This window comes from Sinocyclocheilus grahami, unplaced genomic scaffold (assembly GCF_001515645.1).
Source record: "Sinocyclocheilus grahami isolate Dianchi unplaced genomic scaffold, SAMN03320097.WGS_v1.1 scaffold66.1, whole genome shotgun sequence".
In the NCBI taxonomy this organism is placed as follows: Eukaryota; Metazoa; Chordata; class Actinopteri; order Cypriniformes; family Cyprinidae; genus Sinocyclocheilus; species Sinocyclocheilus grahami.
Genome location: NW_015505245.1, coordinates 1,573,977 through 1,593,553, shown reverse-complemented (window position 1 = coordinate 1,593,553; position 19,577 = coordinate 1,573,977). Strand labels below are relative to the sequence as shown.

At 38.0% G+C, this 19,577-nt stretch overlaps 1 protein-coding gene across 2 annotated transcripts in view; it reads left to right on the top strand.

The window, feature by feature from the left end:
- wnk4b (WNK lysine deficient protein kinase 4b) overlaps positions 1 to 19,577 on the top strand; it is a 59,098-nt gene that overhangs the window by 22,955 nt on the left and 16,566 nt on the right. For both annotated transcript variants that reach the window (XM_016271895.1, XM_016271896.1), the window contains exons 2-7: positions 471 to 643; positions 1,911 to 2,131; positions 2,860 to 3,017; positions 16,006 to 16,094; positions 17,748 to 17,967; positions 18,079 to 18,475. In XM_016271895.1, the coding sequence (XP_016127381.1) occupies positions 471 to 643; positions 1,911 to 2,131; positions 2,860 to 3,017; positions 16,006 to 16,094; positions 17,748 to 17,967; positions 18,079 to 18,475 (1,258 nt within the window). The remainder of the gene's footprint in view (positions 1 to 470; positions 644 to 1,910; positions 2,132 to 2,859; positions 3,018 to 16,005; positions 16,095 to 17,747; positions 17,968 to 18,078; positions 18,476 to 19,577) is intronic.

Below are 19,577 nucleotides of genomic sequence, written 5' to 3'. Positions count from 1 at the left end.
AATATTTCAATCAAACAGTCATAGATTGAAGGCATTACACCTATTTAAACCCTAACATCCCTCTGAAATGGGAAGGATATTATTGGTTTATAAGAACATTGTACAAACCCCCAACCCTTAACCTAATTGTAAAACTTGATTAGTTAATAGGACTCACACAGGAACATGACTTATTTGGGTAAATCGCATTAAACAAGTTAAACGTCAAAGAAAAGGGACTAAATGGCAAAAAAGACTTAATAATAACAGTTGTTCTAAAAGTCGAGAACTGAAGGTTGGTTAACAAGTGTTGTTTTGAATTCCCAGCCACTGAAGTCACTTTCAACTTGAATGTGGTTCAACTTCAATTGTCATAGAACAGTCCTACGAGTCACAAAGTGTACAGAGCTCCCCAGACTCAGTGTCCCATCATGTATGAACATGAATGAACTAACCCATAAATTTACCTGAAATATGTGTCTCTTCGACAGACCCGAAGGCTGACGAAAGTGGAACGGCAACGGTTCAGTGAAGAGGTGGAGATGCTGAAGTGCCTGCAGCATCCAAACATCGTCCGTTTCTATGACTCCTGGAAGTCCACCATGAAAGGACACAAGTGCATCATCCTTGTGACAGAACTCATGACGTCAGGGACACTGAAGACGTAAGTTCAGTCCAAGCATAGTTGTATAAAATTGCTACAAAAATACTTGCAGATGGTGTGCCCATTAAAGATGCCAGTACAAAGACATGAAAAGTTGTCTCTCCTGTAAATAAACTGTTAATTCTGTGTATTCTCACATGAGACACTGAAGCCCAACTGCTTTTTTCCACCCATTGTCGGAATAATAACTGTGCTTTGTCATTCTGCAGGCACTTTTATCCAGAGTTGCTAACTGTAGAAGAAAAGTGTCTTTCTCGATAAATGTAATACTGTAGCTTTTTTTTGCCTCACTCACAACCTCTAATGGATAACAAACAAAATTGTTCACAACTATGCCGCCACCATAGTTTAAATGTATATCCCTGTATGCATATATTATGAAACAAATTTTATATTCAGTTTAATTTGACTGTTCGTTAAAAGTAGCTCCATTCCAAATTGCACCGCACTTTGTGACATAATGCTGCACAGATTGCTGTCATAGGTTGCATAGCAGGAGTACAATAAAATGACATAAAGGAGAATGAAATGAAAGTCCACAGCTCTGTTCCAAGCCTAGTAATCTTTCTAACTGCCAACTGCCTACATAGTCCATCAAAATATTGCTCTGCATGGGAGACTGAACTCACAATTGATTTCAGTAGAGCTTGTCATTAGCATGTTGTGAAGATAACACTTTCCTAATAACACTTTCTGGAATTGACCCTTCACAAAGACCTGCCCCCTTTAAAATACATTGCGGAGCAAAGAGGACACTGACAACATGCTGACACACAAGACAGAGCAGGTTACTTTTGGTATGAAACAAAGTCTCAGCTGTCAAATTTTGTAATTTCTTAAGAAATTCAAACAATAAATACCATTTTGTGGCTCTTTAATGTGTCGTGACAGATCGCTGTAGCACCTCAGTTCAAGAGGCACGTGAACCGATCATCTCTTCCTCTTTACTAGTTATAGCACAAAATAAACATGAATGAACATTAGAAGGTATCTTGTTTCAGCCGCAGAAAGACGTCAATACACACCATTTTTCAAGTTTAAGTCCACCAACGTTAATCTAATCTCCAGTCTGGTTTGTTTGTCAGACAAAATGGCAGATTTGGCGTTATGATCAGGCGATGGGGATGATGGTCAGATCGCCTGTCAATCAAACTCCTGGCGAAGGGTCAATTGCCTTCTTCATGAAGAATACACATGCTGCTGCTGCTTTAGAATTTAGTAAAAATTATGCCTACTATAACTACAATGCCGACCTGTTTACCTGTAGGTACCTGAAAAGGTTCAAAGAGATGAAGCTGAAGCTCCTCCAGCGTTGGAGTCAGCAGATCCTGAAGGGCCTTCACTTCCTGCACACCCGAACACCTCCCATAATCCACCGAGACCTTAAATGTGACAACATCTTCATCACTGGCCCCACTGGATCTGTTAAGATTGGTGATTTGGGCCTAGCTACTCTCAAGAGTGCCTCATTTGCCAAGAGTGTCATTGGTGAGTTCATACCAAATACCATGTCAACAATCTTTCTTCAAACACTCCAGCAGAACTTTCTTTGACCTTTACAACAGTTACTGTAAACAGTGCCCTGAGCTACCTCTACTATAGGCTTACCTTGTTTGTTTACTCTGTCAACTGTATTCATCCCACAACAAGTGATTGACACAGATTTCTCACCTTGCTTATATACAGTGGTGCTTGTATCACATTAGCTCAGCATTGGCTCGACAGTTTAAAATCTGATCTACTCACGCTCAGATTAGGAGAGTACAATGACATGAATAAGTAAAGAATGTGTGACCTGCATGGGACATCAGGAAAGCACAACCAGTATATCAAGTTTAAGTTCAACTTGGATCTCAAATGTACTGTTCATGTTTACGAGAGCACATTTAACATTCAGTCACTTGGTGGGCCAACTAGCGCTCTGGGATCAGAATTGTGCACTTGAGCAAGACAAGGTTATTCCTTGTAATACCCTGTTGAAAAAAACAGCATATGCTGGTTAGGTATGTTTTGAAGCATGGCAGCTGGTTTAAGCTGGTCCTTAGCTGGTCCTAAGCAACTAGCCCCTGCTCAGGACTAGCTTAATCCAGCTTCAAAACATACCTAACCAGCATATGCTGTTTTTTCAACAGGGTATGTATGTTGTTTTGGATGAAAGTACCTGCAAAATGGTCACTTAATGTTTGTTTTTGGCATTGTTCTTTGCTTGCACACAGGAACACCAGAGTTTATGGCTCCAGAGATGTACGAGGAGAAATATAATGAAGCTGTTGATGTTTATGCCTTTGGCATGTGCATCCTGGAGATGACCACATCAGAGTACCCTTACTCAGAGTGCCAAAACGCTGCGCAGATCTACCGCAAAGTCACTAGTGTAAGTCAGTCCTCGCAGCTGTATTACAAGCTTGAAAAGAACGTCATGGCCCCAGGCTATGCTTAATATGTTTTTTACCATCAGTACAGACTTCATTGTTTTGTCATCACCTCTTTCTCTGTCTGCCTCTCACATACACTTCAGCTTGCGTACACTCTTAAAAATCAAGGTTCTTTATGGGAAACTATGGTTCCTTGAAGAACCTTTAACATCCATGGAAAATTCCATTGCACAAAAGGTTCTTTATAGAAGATAAGGTTCTTTAGATCATTGCAATGTTCTAAATGGTTCTTACTGAGAAGGTTCTTTGGGGAACTCAAATTGTTCTTCTGTGGAATCACTGCAAAAAAAAAAACCCTTTGGAACCTTTATTTTTTTTAAGTGTTGCTAGCCATTTTGTGAAACCGCATACCGATTCGCTACTCTCTCAGCTCACTGTCACCCACTTCATTAGCCATCTCTCCTCAAAGCAGCTTCAAGCTTTTACAAGTCTGCTAATGGTTGTGTGAGGCCTTTATTAGGCTCTTGTTGACATTTCTTTACGACATTAGCGCATCTCTCTTGAGCTGTAATTCTATTTAGAAGATGGTGATCTTGCCTCTCGCCCAGATCTCTAATCAACCCCCTGGTTAACCCCAGAGTCCAAACTGATTTCTGATTACAGTGTTGTAAATGTGTCATTTCATTGTACATGTGTGCAATGCATGCTAACCGCAATCTTGGGAGTGCATCGAGTTGCATGGTTATAATCTCTTCCATAAAGGACGACTTTTTCCCTAGGGGCGGCTCGTTAAGAGTCCAACCAATCGGCATGTTTACGTGAATAATATACAAAGCAATAACCACACAGTTAAACCGTTCTAGAACAACAGCAGTCGCATTGTTGAATACAGAAGCCCTAGAGGAGATTCGTTATTTTGTTGGGAAAAACTGGCTGATTTTCTCCTTCTCTTCCTGAAACCTCAAATCAGTTCCATTTATGATGTATTTAATGGCCAACACATGTTGGAAGAAAATTTTTCCAGTTTGTAATACTTTACATAGATGGATGCCATCTCAATATATGTGCACTTGTTTTTTTTTCCATTTAAAGTATCTTATAGCCAAAGAAAAGCATCAAATCTGTTGTATAGAAAGAGATATTTTATTCTTCTTAAGGGTGGTCTCTCATTATAATAGCCATATTGAGATCACATGACCAACGCAATAATACTCACTTAATCACAAATTCGGTTGCAGAGTAAATTAATCATGATGAGCAAGTATGTTTACATGTACTTTAAAAGGTTTGTATCAATCAGACTGAAACACTGTTTTGTAAGCACTTTCGTTCCACTGAAATCATGCATGTCAGATATTTGCAAGGCCAGACTGACAGACCTAGATAATACATTGTAACTTGCTAGCAAAACATAAACACATATATTAAATATGGATGTCATCTTGAAATATAGCTGTCCTTCATAAACTACAGAGTTTGCAAAGCTGAAAGTCAATGTAAATGTAATTTCAAGTATTATTTGGGTTGTTTTTATATTATTTCATTTCATGTGCATTATTAGCATTACCTATGATCATTTTACACCTGTTTTGGGCTCTCTTTATTTTTTGCATATTCAAGGACATTTTATTGTACTGTTCTCCATTATGGTCTTTATGACATTACAGCCACTAGGTCTTCAATCAGCATGTTCTTTGGTTGTTTTGTTTCTGTTTTCCCTCACCGATTAGTGTTTGAGGCCATATCAGATTCAGCTGATAAGGAAAGAGGAAGGAAAGCGTGAATTAGATGCTTGCAGTCGTTTGTGTGCCTGACATCAGCTTTCATCCTGCTGTTCCTGATACAGTTGAGAAGAGACTTTGTGGCTTTGAAGTTGGTATGCAGAAATTACATGGTTGGTCAGAGAGCACATTTCCGTTTTCCAGAACACTGACCGATAATGATAGACAAAGCGAGACAGTAGCATTTTTCCAAAATGCTGTTTTTTTAAAGAAGCCTCCAATGATCAACTAAGCTGCATTTATTTCATGAAAAATACAGGAAAATGTATAAAATTGTGAATTATTATTACAATTTAAAATAACTCTTTTCTATTTTGATATATTTTAAAATGTAATTTATTCATGTGATGGTAAAGCTTAATTTTTAGCAATCATTACTCCAGTCTTCAGTCTCACATGTTATTCAGTGCTTAAATATTTTTATTAATATTATCAGTGTCATAAAAAGTTGTGTCGCTTAATTTTTTTGTGGAAATTGTGACGCTTTTTCAAGATATTTTGATGAATAGAAAGCTCAAAATAGCAGCATTTTTGTTTTTATATATTTTTTATATATTATCTGTTACTGGACGATTTAATGTGTCCTTGCCGAATAAAAGTATTAATTTCTTAAAAAGAAAAGAAAAAAGAACAATACAGTACATGTCATCGTGTGAATAAAAACTTATTTTTTTGTCTTGTTTTAAATATAAATATAACAATATTTGTGTTACTTTTTTGGTAAAAATAAAAATAAAAAAACATTTGAGGTTGAAAAATAAGCAAATATTGATTTTCGAGTCAATTTTATAGATGTTTGTATAGGTTTGCTAGGTACAGGGAAAAATAAATACAGATTTAAGCCACACCAAGGATGATAAGTACAAAGATAACGATATTAGCGTCCACACCAGCGGACGATATAATCTGTTATTAGGGGTGTGACGAGACACTTATCCCACGAGACGAGATGAGACACGAGACTGGGTTCACGAGAACGAGACGAGACAACATTTTTAGACTTTTTTAAAGAAATCCTCAATGATGAAATATATGGGGAAAAATAGTTTTTTATTCAACTGAAAATCACAAAATGCAAAAAACTAGGTGCATTTTGAAATCACCTTGTACTTTATGAAATTAAACATCTATTTTAATTAATTAATTTAATTAATTGTTACCAAATTCTGTGTTTTAGCATGTCTAATTATTTGAATGCATAAAACAACTAAAGTAGCCTTATGAATTTTTTTCCCCTTAGAAATTCTGTTGTGTATTTACATTTTTCTGGTTATCATATGAAGGCATAAAACATAAATTTAATTGATCATTTATCTTTTAATTATTGAAAATTAAGCAAACAAGATTTTTTGGCAAACAAAGGGGATTTACTATTAAAGGGGTCATATGATGCGATTTCAAGTTTTCCTTTCTCTTTACCTCGCTTTTTCAGACCGATGAGCTTTGTAAAAATCGACGCGTTTCAGAAAGGCGAAGCATAGAGCAGAAACAATAATGTACAGTATGTGGAAAATAATGTGTTTTTTGAACCTTAAACCGCATAAACACATTTCATTACACCAAATACACAAAATAATGTTATTTTTAGCAGCATCAAAACATGGAAGAAATGTTTTGTATGATTATTCTTTAAAAAATTATATTCGTTTCATTTTAGTAGTAGCAGTAGTAGGTTATGTACATTCTGCCGAAAAATAGTTATAGGCACAATGTCTTCAAATCAAACTGACTTTTATTTTGACGGGTTGCCGAGAATACCTTTACAGTTCTATGTATGAGATATGACGCTAGTTTTACTCAAATCAAACGCTAAAATGCTCATGAAGTGACTCTCAGAGCAGTTCTGGAGATGTTGCTCATGTGTTTACGTCCTCATTTAGTGAGACGGCAGACGCTGAAATCACCGCGAGTGTCACGCGTGTAGTAAATGAAACCACGCGTCTGTGCCATTCATTAACAGAGACATGCAGAACATGCAGGATTCATATTTAAATCACCTTTTGCGGCTTAATGTTTACAGATACTAGTCCATATCGTGATTTGCCCTACTTTTGATTAATTAATTCAAAATTTGACAACGTCTGTGACATTCCGCGTTAAACTGTGAATTCTGTTTTTATGACTGGATAAAGACTACACTGCGTAATTTTCCCCCTTATCATGCGGCCACTTGCCTGATGTGAACATAAAATATCTCACATACCACCACTTGTGAACGAGCCAGTGTAATGCAAATATATCTGAAAGGTCTGTGAGAGGATATCGTCACGTTCTCGCAAGACCAGTCAGATCTCGCGAGACACATAGGATCTCGCGAGATCTCATGCCACGAGATCTCGTCACTCTAAGCGCTTGCTCGTCTGCCACTTTAAATTCTCAAGCTCGTTATAGCAGAATGGATTCTGATTAGGTGTCAATGTTTGTATCGTTCATCAGCTGGAAAAAGTCGTTCTGAAAGGGATTCCAATGATATCGTTTCTCTGTGCCTTTATCGTTATAGCTGTGGTGTGGACTCCGCTATTCTTTAATATCGAGAACGATTTTTAGAACTATATCTTTATCATTATCTTTATAGTTATCGTCCTTGGTGTGAACGGGCCTTTAGACAGTGATTTTTTTTTCTGTGTATGTATATCATGTATATCTGCATTTTGCATGTGTATCTTGTACATCTGCATTTGCATGTCCATTCATATGACCGACTCGAGCCAGTCATAAATCACTGATTACGACTGTTAATTTCCACACTTCACACAGTGGATCAGCTATGCATGATCTAAGAGTGTGGACACAAACAATGCAGTGGCCCCTGGCAAGCATGGGAGGGACGCAGAGGAGTTCAGTGGGGCAAAGTGGAGCCCAAAAGAAGGTCAAACCATGTGCCTGAGCATCAGCTGATTGGAGAATCTGTCGCAAAGGCACAATCATATTTGATCCCAACGGGCTTTTGCATTTCCCTGGGTTAATGAAAATCATCCTCTGTGTCACTGGGGGCTGAGAGCGTGGGGTATGTGATACCGCGGTCATGGTCTGTGGAGGAGGCGATTGACCCCGGCGTGTTTATGAGCGCAAGAAAGATGCTGTTGTTTATAGAAAGTTGTGCTTTCTGTTTAGACTGCAGATGGGTTTTATGATCTGCATAAGCATGAAACAAGCTTTTAAGAGACAGAAAAAGGAATGTTCAATTGTTCCTGGAGCAAAGGAAGTTCGGAAGACAAACAGCAGCTTTTCAAAGCTGTTTTTCAAAGCACAGGTTGGAGGCGTCCCAGAGAGACGAGGCATGTAAAACAGAAAAACATTTAAATGCAGACGCTGAGCATTGGAAACAACAGGCTCCTCTAAGCCATGTAATTCTGTTTGTGGACGTTTGTTTTGGGCGATATGCAAATATCACAAAACACATACATTTTGTGGAGGATTGAGTTTGAGCTTCAATATTCGGAGTCTTAAGTGCATAACATGTTCTCTAACAAACACAATCCTCAATCTCGGCATGTTTGTTTTTCAGATAGGGCCGGGCGGGTGGGCCCTCGAGCTCAACTTTATGAACCGTGGCCCCTGCGCTTAAAATTCTTCTGTTGTTATGCCACGGGTTTTTCTTGGTATTCTAGGATTACCATGGCAACACAGTCTCTTACTTAGTTCTTAACCTGTCATTCTTTCTAACTGCTGAAAATAATTTTGTATGGTTAAAAAGGAAAAGAGCCTGACACCTTGGTTCAAATTCAATTTATTTTCATCCCAATATTCATAATTTTCATTTAGTAATTTTTGTTAGACACAACTATGGGACACAGTCGTGCAGCAGCGAGCAACAGTGAAAGGAACCTCAAGGTTGTAAATGTGTGAAATTGTATAGGGCCCCATTCCTGTATTTTGCCTGGGGCCCCTAAATCCGCCCCTGGTGTGTGTATTAGATAGATAGATAGATAGATAGATAGATAGATAGATAGATAGATAGATAGATAGATAGATAGATAGACAGACCAAAATGTATTCAGACACCTTCAACATTTCTCACATTATCACAGTTTAGAAAATGGTAATAAAATATGACAAGAACTCAGAGTTAAACTGTGTCAGAACAAATTCAGCTTGATAATTTTCAGATAACTTTGATAGAAAGGTATGTAATGAATTAGGTTGAATAGCTGTCAACTGTCAGATGTTAAATTTAAGTACACAATTAGATAATACCAATTTAGGTCAACCAATTTCCAAACAATGATTCATTTTGTTCAGTCTGTGGTGTAAAAACATTGCGCATTAGCAATTAAAGAAAAAAACACATAAGCAAAACATGGTCAGGTCAAAGTGTCTGAATAATTGTTTGTCCCAGATTTTTATGAATTTTACTGGTAGTCCACTGTATGAAAAATGTTTGGGTATAGATAGATAGATAGATAGATAGATAGATAGATAGATAGATAGATAGATAGATAGATAGACAGACCAAAATGTATTCAGACACCTTCAACATTTCTCACATTATCACAGTTTAGAAAATGGTAATAAAATATGACAAGAACTCAGAGTTAAACTGTGTCAGAACAAATTCAGCTTGATAATTTTCAGATAACTTTGATAGAAAGGTATGTAATGAATTAGGTTGAATAGCTGTCAACTGTCAGATGTTAAATTTAAGTACACAATTAGATAATACCAATTTAGGTCAACCAAATTTCCAAACAATGATTCATTTTGTTCAGTCTGTGGTGTAAAAACATTGCGCATTAGCAATTAAAGAAAAAAACACATAAGCAAAACATGGTCAGGTCAAAGTGTCTGAATAATTGTTTGTCCCAGATTTTTATGAATTTTACTGGTAGTCCACTGTATGAAAAATTTTTGGGTATAATGTCACAGTTTACTTTATTTTGCTATCCTCACGTACATAAATTAATTATAATGACCTGGACCCACTAGTAAAAAAATATCAAAAAGTATATCTGGTGTCTGAATAATTTTTGGTTTGACTGTATATACAGTATATATATATATATACACAGACATGGTCATTGAGTTGTGTTTATGAATTGTCCTGCATCTAATTTTATAGTTCAAAAATAAGGAGATTTTATTCTTTTAATTTTAGGTTGGTTTGTGTTATTCTGTTTATCTAAAATACATTTCATTTGTTCCAGTAATGCAATGCTGTCGCTGTCACAGCTCCAGCTAATTAAGTATAATACAATTAGACGTGAATCTGGGTCCTGCATTGCCATGGGGACAGATTTATTTTCGTGAGGTTGCGGAGGCGTTAGGACCAAACTTACTAATGTGCATGCTATTGGGAGGGCAAAGATAGTGCATATCAGACGTGCTATAATTAGACCATGTACACATCACTATGAAGACTGTCTCCTCATCTGCCTGTGCTTAAACACAGATAAAACTTTGATGAAATGTCATTATATTCCATGTACATGGAATATACTGTTTTTCCATGAAAGTGGTGCACGTTATTGTTAAAGTATGTAAGATTTGTCTTTTTTGCCTATATATGACCGTCAGTGTATCCACAGCAGATTGAGTGACATGCAGAACCAGAGGGAAACAGACAGAGAGAATTAAGACTGGACCAGACGTTAATTATGTCTGCTAGTCTTTGCGGAGCCATTGATGTCACTGAAGCATGTGGTCTTGCCACATTAGCTCAACTGATAGACATGGCGCTAGCAACACCAATTACAGGTTCGATTCCTAGGTAATGTAATGTACTAAACTAATGAAATGAGTACCCTGAATCAGGAGGTAAGACATTTTGAAGACTGTTTTAACTATTTTTGCCCATAAAATGGAAATCATTGGGGTCCAAATGTTGAAATATCCCTTTAACTGTAAGAACCATCATGGCAGCTTAAACTGTTTCCACAAAATCCTGTTTTTACAAAATAACACCGCTTTCATGTTCAAATACAGCTAACACTGAATCACACTATGTATTTACCGAAACATGTAACCTTGCTATTTTCCATATTTATCTTCCAATTCAGCCCATGCTGCTTACCTGTTAAACACACAGTGGAGATGAAAAGCCTTTCCATCAAGCACAAGGTCCGTGCCAGCAAGATGACTGTGGTCACTTAACTGATACGCAGAGAAAATTGACTTTGCCTTTTCACTGAATTCAAACGCTTTCAGGTCGATTTATTGGCTTACTGTGAGCATTAGCCTTATAATGAAACTTGCCTGTAAAATGAACAAAGATCTATCAAAACTAATCAACCTAATCACAGTTCTGATGAGAGAACATTTAGATGTAAACTACTTTGCCAGTTTAACACTTGGTTTCTGCGGACACATATGTTGGGTGGTATCGTCATGCTTATATATGGTATGAGTACATTAATGATTTGGAGTTCAGCACAGTTTGTTTGTGAAGCTTCCAGTTTTATACACAAACAAGTGGCATGTTTATGTTGACAGCTAGAAAGGTTGGCATATCTGTCTGCAATCCTTAGGGAAAAGGTCAGTTCATATCTACTGTGACGTTTTCGTACTAAGAGTATGAAAAGTGTTTCGACTGGACCTGGCAGGAAATCGTAATGCTCAGCGGTTGCTCTTTGATAGCTCACAAGACTTAATGGAGTTTTTTGTTATGTTTCTATAGGCAATATAATTACTATAGGCAAAACGTTTATATAGGCAAAAAGCTCAAGTGAGACAATTGCTGACACAGTAAGAGATATGAAGTTAATGGGCAAAAGTGAATTACAAAAAGATTCAGTTGGTTAATGCAGTAACTAACGTGACCTAACCATGAACAAGACCTTTACAGCATGTATTATTTATTTTGGTTAATGTAAATTTCTACATTACAACATTTTAACAATTAAAGTTAGAAATGTTAATGTTTAATTAAAAAGTTATAAAAATGTATTATGAACAAACATGACTTAACACTGAATTAAAGTAACTTTTTAAGATGAATAAAACCATTTTTATCAGTTAGTTCATTGAGCTAACATTAAAATAACAATTAATGTTGTTAATGTGTTTACCATTGCTCAGATAATTTGATCTTGCATGTATTTGGTGAAAATAGTAGTTCATATTGACTTTTGATTCAGATAATCTATTTGAGAGAAGATGTGCAATTACTGAGTTTTTTCAGGGTTTTCACTTCTTACAGAAAGTTTAGAAACGAACGAAATTTATTTGAATTTGGATTAATTAATGACAGCAAACTTTGTATGAAATCTGGTTTCAAGCCACCAGCACATAACTGCTGCAGCACTTTCAGCTGGATGTAATGTTGGGCTTCTTGTGTAAATGTGAGGCAATGATCGTTCCTCAAGCCATTGGCGAGGAAGAAGAAACAGAGAGAAGATGCAGAGCAGAAATTAAACTTTTTTTCCTTTTCATTTCTTATAACAGGACTGTGAAGGCTTGCTGGTTTTAGCTGGTTTAAAGTGGTTCCTTACTGGTCTAGCTGGCCTCTAGTCAGATCAGGCGGGTCTTTAACTCACTTAGATGGTCTCTCAGACTGACCAGCTAAAAATGACCCCAAAACCCCTCTAAAAGCAGTAAACCAGACCAGCTTGAACAGGCTGAGCGACCTAATGCTGGTGTAGAAAAAGAGCTGATTAACGGTGTGTGAAACAAACATAAATGGGAATTTGGTTCTTTGGTTCTTTGCTTCATGGTCTCAAGGGGTCTCCTCAAAAGACTAATGTCATCAAGAGGCGCCTGACCAGTGAAAAATCATTCAACTAATCCCTTTCAACTACCTCCTGAACCCCTGTTGAAAGCCTATGAGATCAGTTTTGCCCAGTGCCTCGGACAGAAGCGGTTTTCAGGGGCGAGAACTTCAGGCCGCCCCACCCCCTTTATGCTGAATTGCACCTCTGTTTTGTATTTTCTCTTTTCCTTTCCATCTCAACCTTTCAATGGGCCTATTATCTGAACATGCAATAGCAAAGCGTCCTGGTCATGTCAACAAGTTCCTCTCTGTATTTTCTGGGCAGCTCAGAACATTGAGGTTGCCACAAAAATGTTCTGTCCAACAACAGCATGGATCTTGTCCATAATGCCTTTTGCAATGAGCATATGGCAGCGGGCCTGGCTGGAAGAATACTGAAGTTACGTCATAGCTTTCCTCCAAGAGGATTTCAGGCCAAGAACGCTGTTTTAAGTGATGATGTGATGGATTGGAAACCATTTATGGCATACATATACTCACACACTTTATGTGCTCAAGTTTTCTATATCACTGTGGTGAGGGCATTTACCTTGAATCAGTGGGTATGATGCTGCAAAATGTCCTCAGCATCACAATTTTGTGGTTTTCACCTCATCTGTTTTACAGTGCGGTTTCAGCTGCCTGATTCAGAGCTTGATTTAATTTTGCTTTCCACTTAACAAAGGAGATGGACTGTGAAAAGAGCATTTCCTTGAATTACAGAATTGGATTTCTTATCATCTAAATGAAAAAAGCAATGTTCCTTCTAGGAGAAGAGTGATTTTATAGAATGACTGTACAGTGCGGTCCTTTTATTAGCTATTTTTCTTTAAAATCCAGTATAGACTTAATCAAAGTGTTCTTTGTAGTCATTTTTATACGTGTGTTTGTGAGTGTTTATTATGCCCATTTTTGGAAATGTCCTCACAAGGCTTGTAAAATCGAGTTGAGTGTGGAAACAGGCAACCAAACCATGTTCCACAAAGCACATCTTGTGTGATCGATGTTTTTCAACAATATGGTGTCTGTTCCCTGTTATTAGATGGCCAACGGATAACACTGATAACATAAATGTTCAATCCTTCTTTTTAACCCAGGAGGACTGAACGTACATCTGGCGTGATGTGCTCTGTTGACTAATATGTGCTGTATAAAAACTTGCTTACAGTTTTATATGGCCAATCTCTAATGCCGATTTCACACTGCACGATTTTAGCCCGATTTTTCACTCGCTGACAGGTTTTGCGAAATCGCCGACAAATGCCCGACATCGGAGGCAAATCGGTGCTGGTTCACGCGAGTGACAATCACGCAGTGTGAATTATCGAAGACGCGATCTGAGGGAATCGCCGACACGTCACCGACGCCCGTGAAATATTTGGCATGCTAAATATCTGGAGCTGTCTGTGATTCACAATCACGCTGTGTGCAATGAGTTCTGACTGAAAAACACAATCGGCGATGACCTACAGCCAATGAAAGACCAAGATAGAGGGCAGCGGGAAGTTCGGGGAGGAGTTATATGAAACGTAGTTTGCGGACCAGTGTTGCCAAATCCGCGATTGCCGCCGGTTGTTTTTTATGTCAGCAGGTTGAAGCGACCCCAATAACGTGATATTTAGGCCCTGGAATGTGAATTGTACCAGGAGAACCGGAGGGTTTTGTAGTGAAAACCTGGCAACCCTGCACCAGACAGAGCTGTCGGCGATTCTTCCTATTATAAAGTCATGCAGTGTGTAACCTCCTGTCGTCGTTCCATCGTGCAGTGTGAACACAGCAACAACTGAATGCTCCCCCAGATAGTCGTGCAGTGTGAACACAGCAACAACTGAATGCTCCCCCAGATAGTCGTGCAGTGTGAACACAGCAACAACTGAATGCTCCCCCAGATAGTCGTGCAGTGTGAACACAGCAACAACTGAATGCTCCCCCAGATAGTCGTGCAGTGTGAACACAGCAACAACTGAATGCTCCCCCAGATAGTCGTGCAGTGTGAACACAGCAACAACTGAATGCTCCCCCAGATAGTCGTGCAGTGTGAACACAGCAACAACTGAATGCTCCCCCAGATAGTCGTGCAGTGTGAACACAGCAACAACTGAATGCTCCCCCAGATAGTCGTGCAGTGTGAACACAGCAACAACTGAATGCTCCCCCAGATAGTCGTGCAGTGTGAACACAGCAACAACTGAATGCTCCCCCAGATAGTCGTGCAGTGTGAACACAGCAACAACTGAATGCTCCCCCAGATAGTCGTGCAGTGTGAACACAGCAACAACTGAATGCTCCCCCAGATAGTCGTGCAGTGTGAACACAGCAACAACTGAATGCTCCCCCAGATAGTCGTGCAGTGTGAACACAGCAGCAACTGAACGCTACCCCAGATAGTCGTGCAGTGTGAACACAGCAGCAACTGAATGCTACCCCAGATAGTCCTGCAGTGTGAAACCAACAGTGATGCGACATCTTTGAAAAGCGTGCAGTGTGAACTCTGCATTAAAGAGCCTGGTTTCTCCTTACTTACAATTTGAATCTTTTGTACTATTATTTATTTATTTAACGGTACATGTGATGTCATCAATTAGGTTTGCAGTAGGTTTTGATAGCTTCTTTTCTATTAGGTTCTCTTTAAAATTTAATTTCAAGTTAAAAAAAAATTCAAATACATTCTTGCATTCTTCTTAATGTGTCTTAAGCAAGAAAAGAGAGTGCAGACTGTTTATTGCAACAATATATAAATTGATTCATTAGATGTTTTTGACAGTGTGAACTCTGCATTAAAGAGCCTGGTTTCTCCTTACTTACAATTTGAATCTTTTGTACTATTATTTATTTATTTAATGGTACATGTGATGTCATCAATTAGGTTTGCAGTAGGTTTTGATAGCTTCTTTTCTATTAGGTTCTCTTTAAAAATTAATTTCAAGTTAAAAAAAATTCAAATACATTCTTGCATTCTTCTTAATGTGTCTTAAGCAAGAAAAGAGAGTGCAGACTGTTTATTGCAACAATATATAAATTGATTCATTAGATGTTTTTGATTTTTTTTTGTCATATTTTAAGATTTATACATATGAAGCAGTGTTAAATGAATATTATTCTGATTTTACTATGTTTGTGGGGACCAAATATTGGCATAATATGAGGCACATGCCATGCAGTTCTCTTTTGTGTGACAGAATTAAATATCTGTAAATACTGTAAAAATGATCTGTAACTTCCTCATTTGAGTCCCTAGAAATGTAACACTATGTAAATACCATCACTATGTAAATACAACATTACATTCACACTTGTTGTATTTACAGTTTGGAGAGTACTGTACTTTTCAGCACCTTGTGTTTTGTGTGAAGATGGGTGGATGTTTTTTTTTCTCTGTCAGTCAGCCCCCCCCCCCCATGCTGTCCATCAAAATAATTAACACCTATGACATTTCTATTATCTAACGGGAATTTTCCTTTCTTTTACCCTTTCCTCTCCCCCAAACCCCCCTCCTGCTCTATGTCTCTTGCTTTTTTTCAGGGTATGAAGCCAGACAGTTTTTACAAAGTGAAAGTCCCTGAACTGAAAGAGATCATTGAGGGATGCATCCGGATGAACAAAGATGAAAGGTAATTATAATGTCTACAAGGTCGTTCAACAAACAGGAACATCTGTAACCAAAGAGCTGCAAAGGTGTGTATGTGCACCAGCAGTCGTAATGTTTTAACACCTGCCAGACGGGTTTTTACTGTTTGCACATTAAAACATCAATACCCAGATTCTTGTCCTTTTGACATTTAAACAACTCCTCAGAAAGCCCTGCACGCCAGTATTTTTGTTACCTAGTTTTGTTATTTTGGTTATTTTGATATTTCTGTTCTGCCCTACATTGATCAGGTGACATGTGGTTACAGAATCAACAGTGTCAAAGATGCCGACATGAACACTTCAGATTTTCTAGTGGTACTACTAGGGCATAAACTTTCTCCTCTGTGTTGTTTGACCTCTGTGGTGTCAGAGGGCTTTGGGTCACTAGTTAAAATGAGAGAGAGTTACAGTTAGGGTTACTAACACATTGCTGCCCGTCTTTTTAAAATCCCAGCTAATCTCACAGACACAATACAATATACAGTATATATTTATATTTGGGTTTATTTTTGGTCGCACACTTCTAAGGGAGCTTTATGACCATCATGGAAGCCCAATTTAGAACACTCTACTTTGGCAGCTACACAAATAGCAAAACACATGTCTCACAATAATGTTTAGCATTAGCAAGTTGGTAAGCTAACAGCATGGTACTCTAACATAAACATTCACACAGTAGCACACGCAAATATTGGATTAAATGTATTTTTATTTACAATGATTTGCTTGAAACATATTAAGATAAATTTAAGTGTATTAATTATTAGCACTTCTCTTATTTTCTTAGGACCACATGTCATGCTAACTCTGTAGGCAAATCACTAGGTTTTGGAATAGAGTAACTTTTTGTGGACTTCCTGCAGAGATGATTTTTGACTTTTTTCCACTTTTATACCAAAAAAAGTAACAGAGTTTCCATCAGTACCTGTTCTCCACTTGAAATCGCTCAGTCACACCACTTTTCTTCTACCCAAAATATCCTCATAATCCTGTCATCAATTCAACATAACACATTTCTGCCAGGATAATAGTCCATTTAATGTCATCCAGCCATTATGTAAAGCGTTTGGTCAATAGCCACTACTAATGACTCACTCCATCCAGCAGCAGGTAATTCTGATGATTAATAGTGTTGATTTAATTAACTCCAGTTTTTGTAGATGAATGTTCTTACTCTCAGTCACATTAAGATCTCAAAGTGCTTGCCTGACAGTCCATCTCTCATAAGATGTGAGACCTTATTATGCTGAGATTTTACTTTTTTTCCCCGGTTGCATGTTTCACAAAGCAATAAGGAAATCTGGTTGTAAATTGGCGAAAATAATTAGCATTTATTAAAAGCAATAGCTCATGTAAACAGCCTTCATCAAAAACAATAGTTTAAAATAGCTATTTTAGGATCGTAATTAATATTTGTCACTTGCATGTGGCTTGTACTTTTTTTTTTTTAAAACAGAGCTAATTTTTTAATGGCTTCTAGTGGAAAAAGATGCTTTTTGCAGCCAGATGGTGTAGTTACAACATCTACCATTAGGAGTTAACTAGCTCATGTGAACCAGCCAAACCTCAATGCCCTTTTTTAAAACCCAGAAGGAAGTATACAATCTTATGTGTTTTCTCGTTATCTCGGTTAGGTACACTATCCAGGACCTGTTAGAGCACACTTTCTTCCAGGAGAATAATGGTGTCCGTGTCGAATTGGCTGAGGAGGATGACATGGTGAAGTCTGGCCTTAAACTCTGGCTTCGAATGGATGACACCAAGAAGCTCCATGGCAAGTATAAGGACAACAACGCCATTGAGTTCCTGTTTGAACTCTACAAGGACGTCCCGGAAGAGGTGGCTCAGGAGATGGTGAGATCGAAAATCTTGATTTGATAGAGATTCATTTCCATTTTTCCATTGTAATTTCCGTGGCATTACTGAATAGATCAGCAAAAATAACAACAAATCCATGTCCTTCAGGTTGTTCTTGGCTTCGTCTGTGAGGCAGACTACAAACTGGTGGCTAAAGCCATCCGTGACCGAGTTACCGCCATCAAGCGGCAACGAGAGAAGCTCCGCCGACAGGCCGAAGAGGCGCAGAGGCGGCGACAAGAGGAGGTGATTGAGGAGGAACCTATTCTTGAAGCCGAACCTTCAGTTTCTAACCCACCTGCTCCTAAGCCTTCTATAGAGACGCCTATTTCAGTCCCAACTCAAGCTCCGCCCACTGTCACAGTGTCAGGTCCCATTTCCCTGCCTGCAAACGAATCTCTGGACTCTGGCTTCAACGCCAGCTTTGCCACCGAACCCGAGGAGCCAGACGCGGACCAGCGGCAGCATTTCAACATACGTCGCTCCAGCTACTCATCAGCAACCTGTAAGTTTGTGTACTCTTCTATATATTAAAATCGGCATGAAATAGATATTCACCCTTTCTCAGAGGTGTCGAAACCTGCTCCTGGAGGGCCACTATCCTGCTAAGCTCCAATCTCAATTAAACACACCTGAACCAGCTAATCAAGGTCTTCAGGATTACTAGACAGGTGTGTTGGGACAAGTTGGAGCTAAACTCTGCAAGAAAGTGGCCTTCCAGTTGCAGGACTGGACAGCCCTGCCTTCTCTATTTTCTGCATTCACGTTATAGATCTTATTGTGAACAATTCATCAATGCATATGCATTTTTTATGCATCTGCATATTTTCCTGTAATTACTGAACCTTGTAAAAGCTCCTAATCCTGGTTGTAAGCCTAAACGTGACAGTAGCTGTAAGCTTATCCCTGATTGGTTGATTGGAATGTTGTTCCAGGAATATTGATCCATATGTCTCTTCTGGCCAACCAAAACTTCAAACAGGTTTCTCATGACCAAATTACATTTAAAACCAACATGATTTACTTGTTAGTGGATAAACAGTTGCTACATTGTACAGTATGTCGGCATACAGTCATACAGTCAACCATTTGCTTGTACAGAATGTTTACTAACTTACATGGCAGTTTATATGGGTAAATTAGTTTAAAACAACTAAACAACATCTTTAGATGTCTTTTAAATCTGGCCAGAATGATTTGAAACAGCATTTGACTGCCTTGAATTCAAAGAATAAAAAATAATGGGCAATTTGTTTGTCAGTCGTTTCCATTTCATACATATTTTTTAGTCTGGATTTTATTTGATCCAGTACACACAATCTGGCTCCAATCATTTTATTTTAGATTTACATAAAAACACTACCATTCAAATGTTTGGGATCAGTAAGATTTTCTTTTAAAGAATGAATACTTTTATTCAGCAAGGATGCATTAAATTGATCAAAAGTGACAGTAAAGAAATGTATATTATAAAAGATTTCTATTTAAGATAAATGCTGTTTTGAACATCATCAAAAAGTCCTGGGGAAAAAATGGTTTCCACAAAAATATTAAGTGGCACAACTGTTTTCAACATTAATAATAATAATAAATGTTTCCTCAGCACC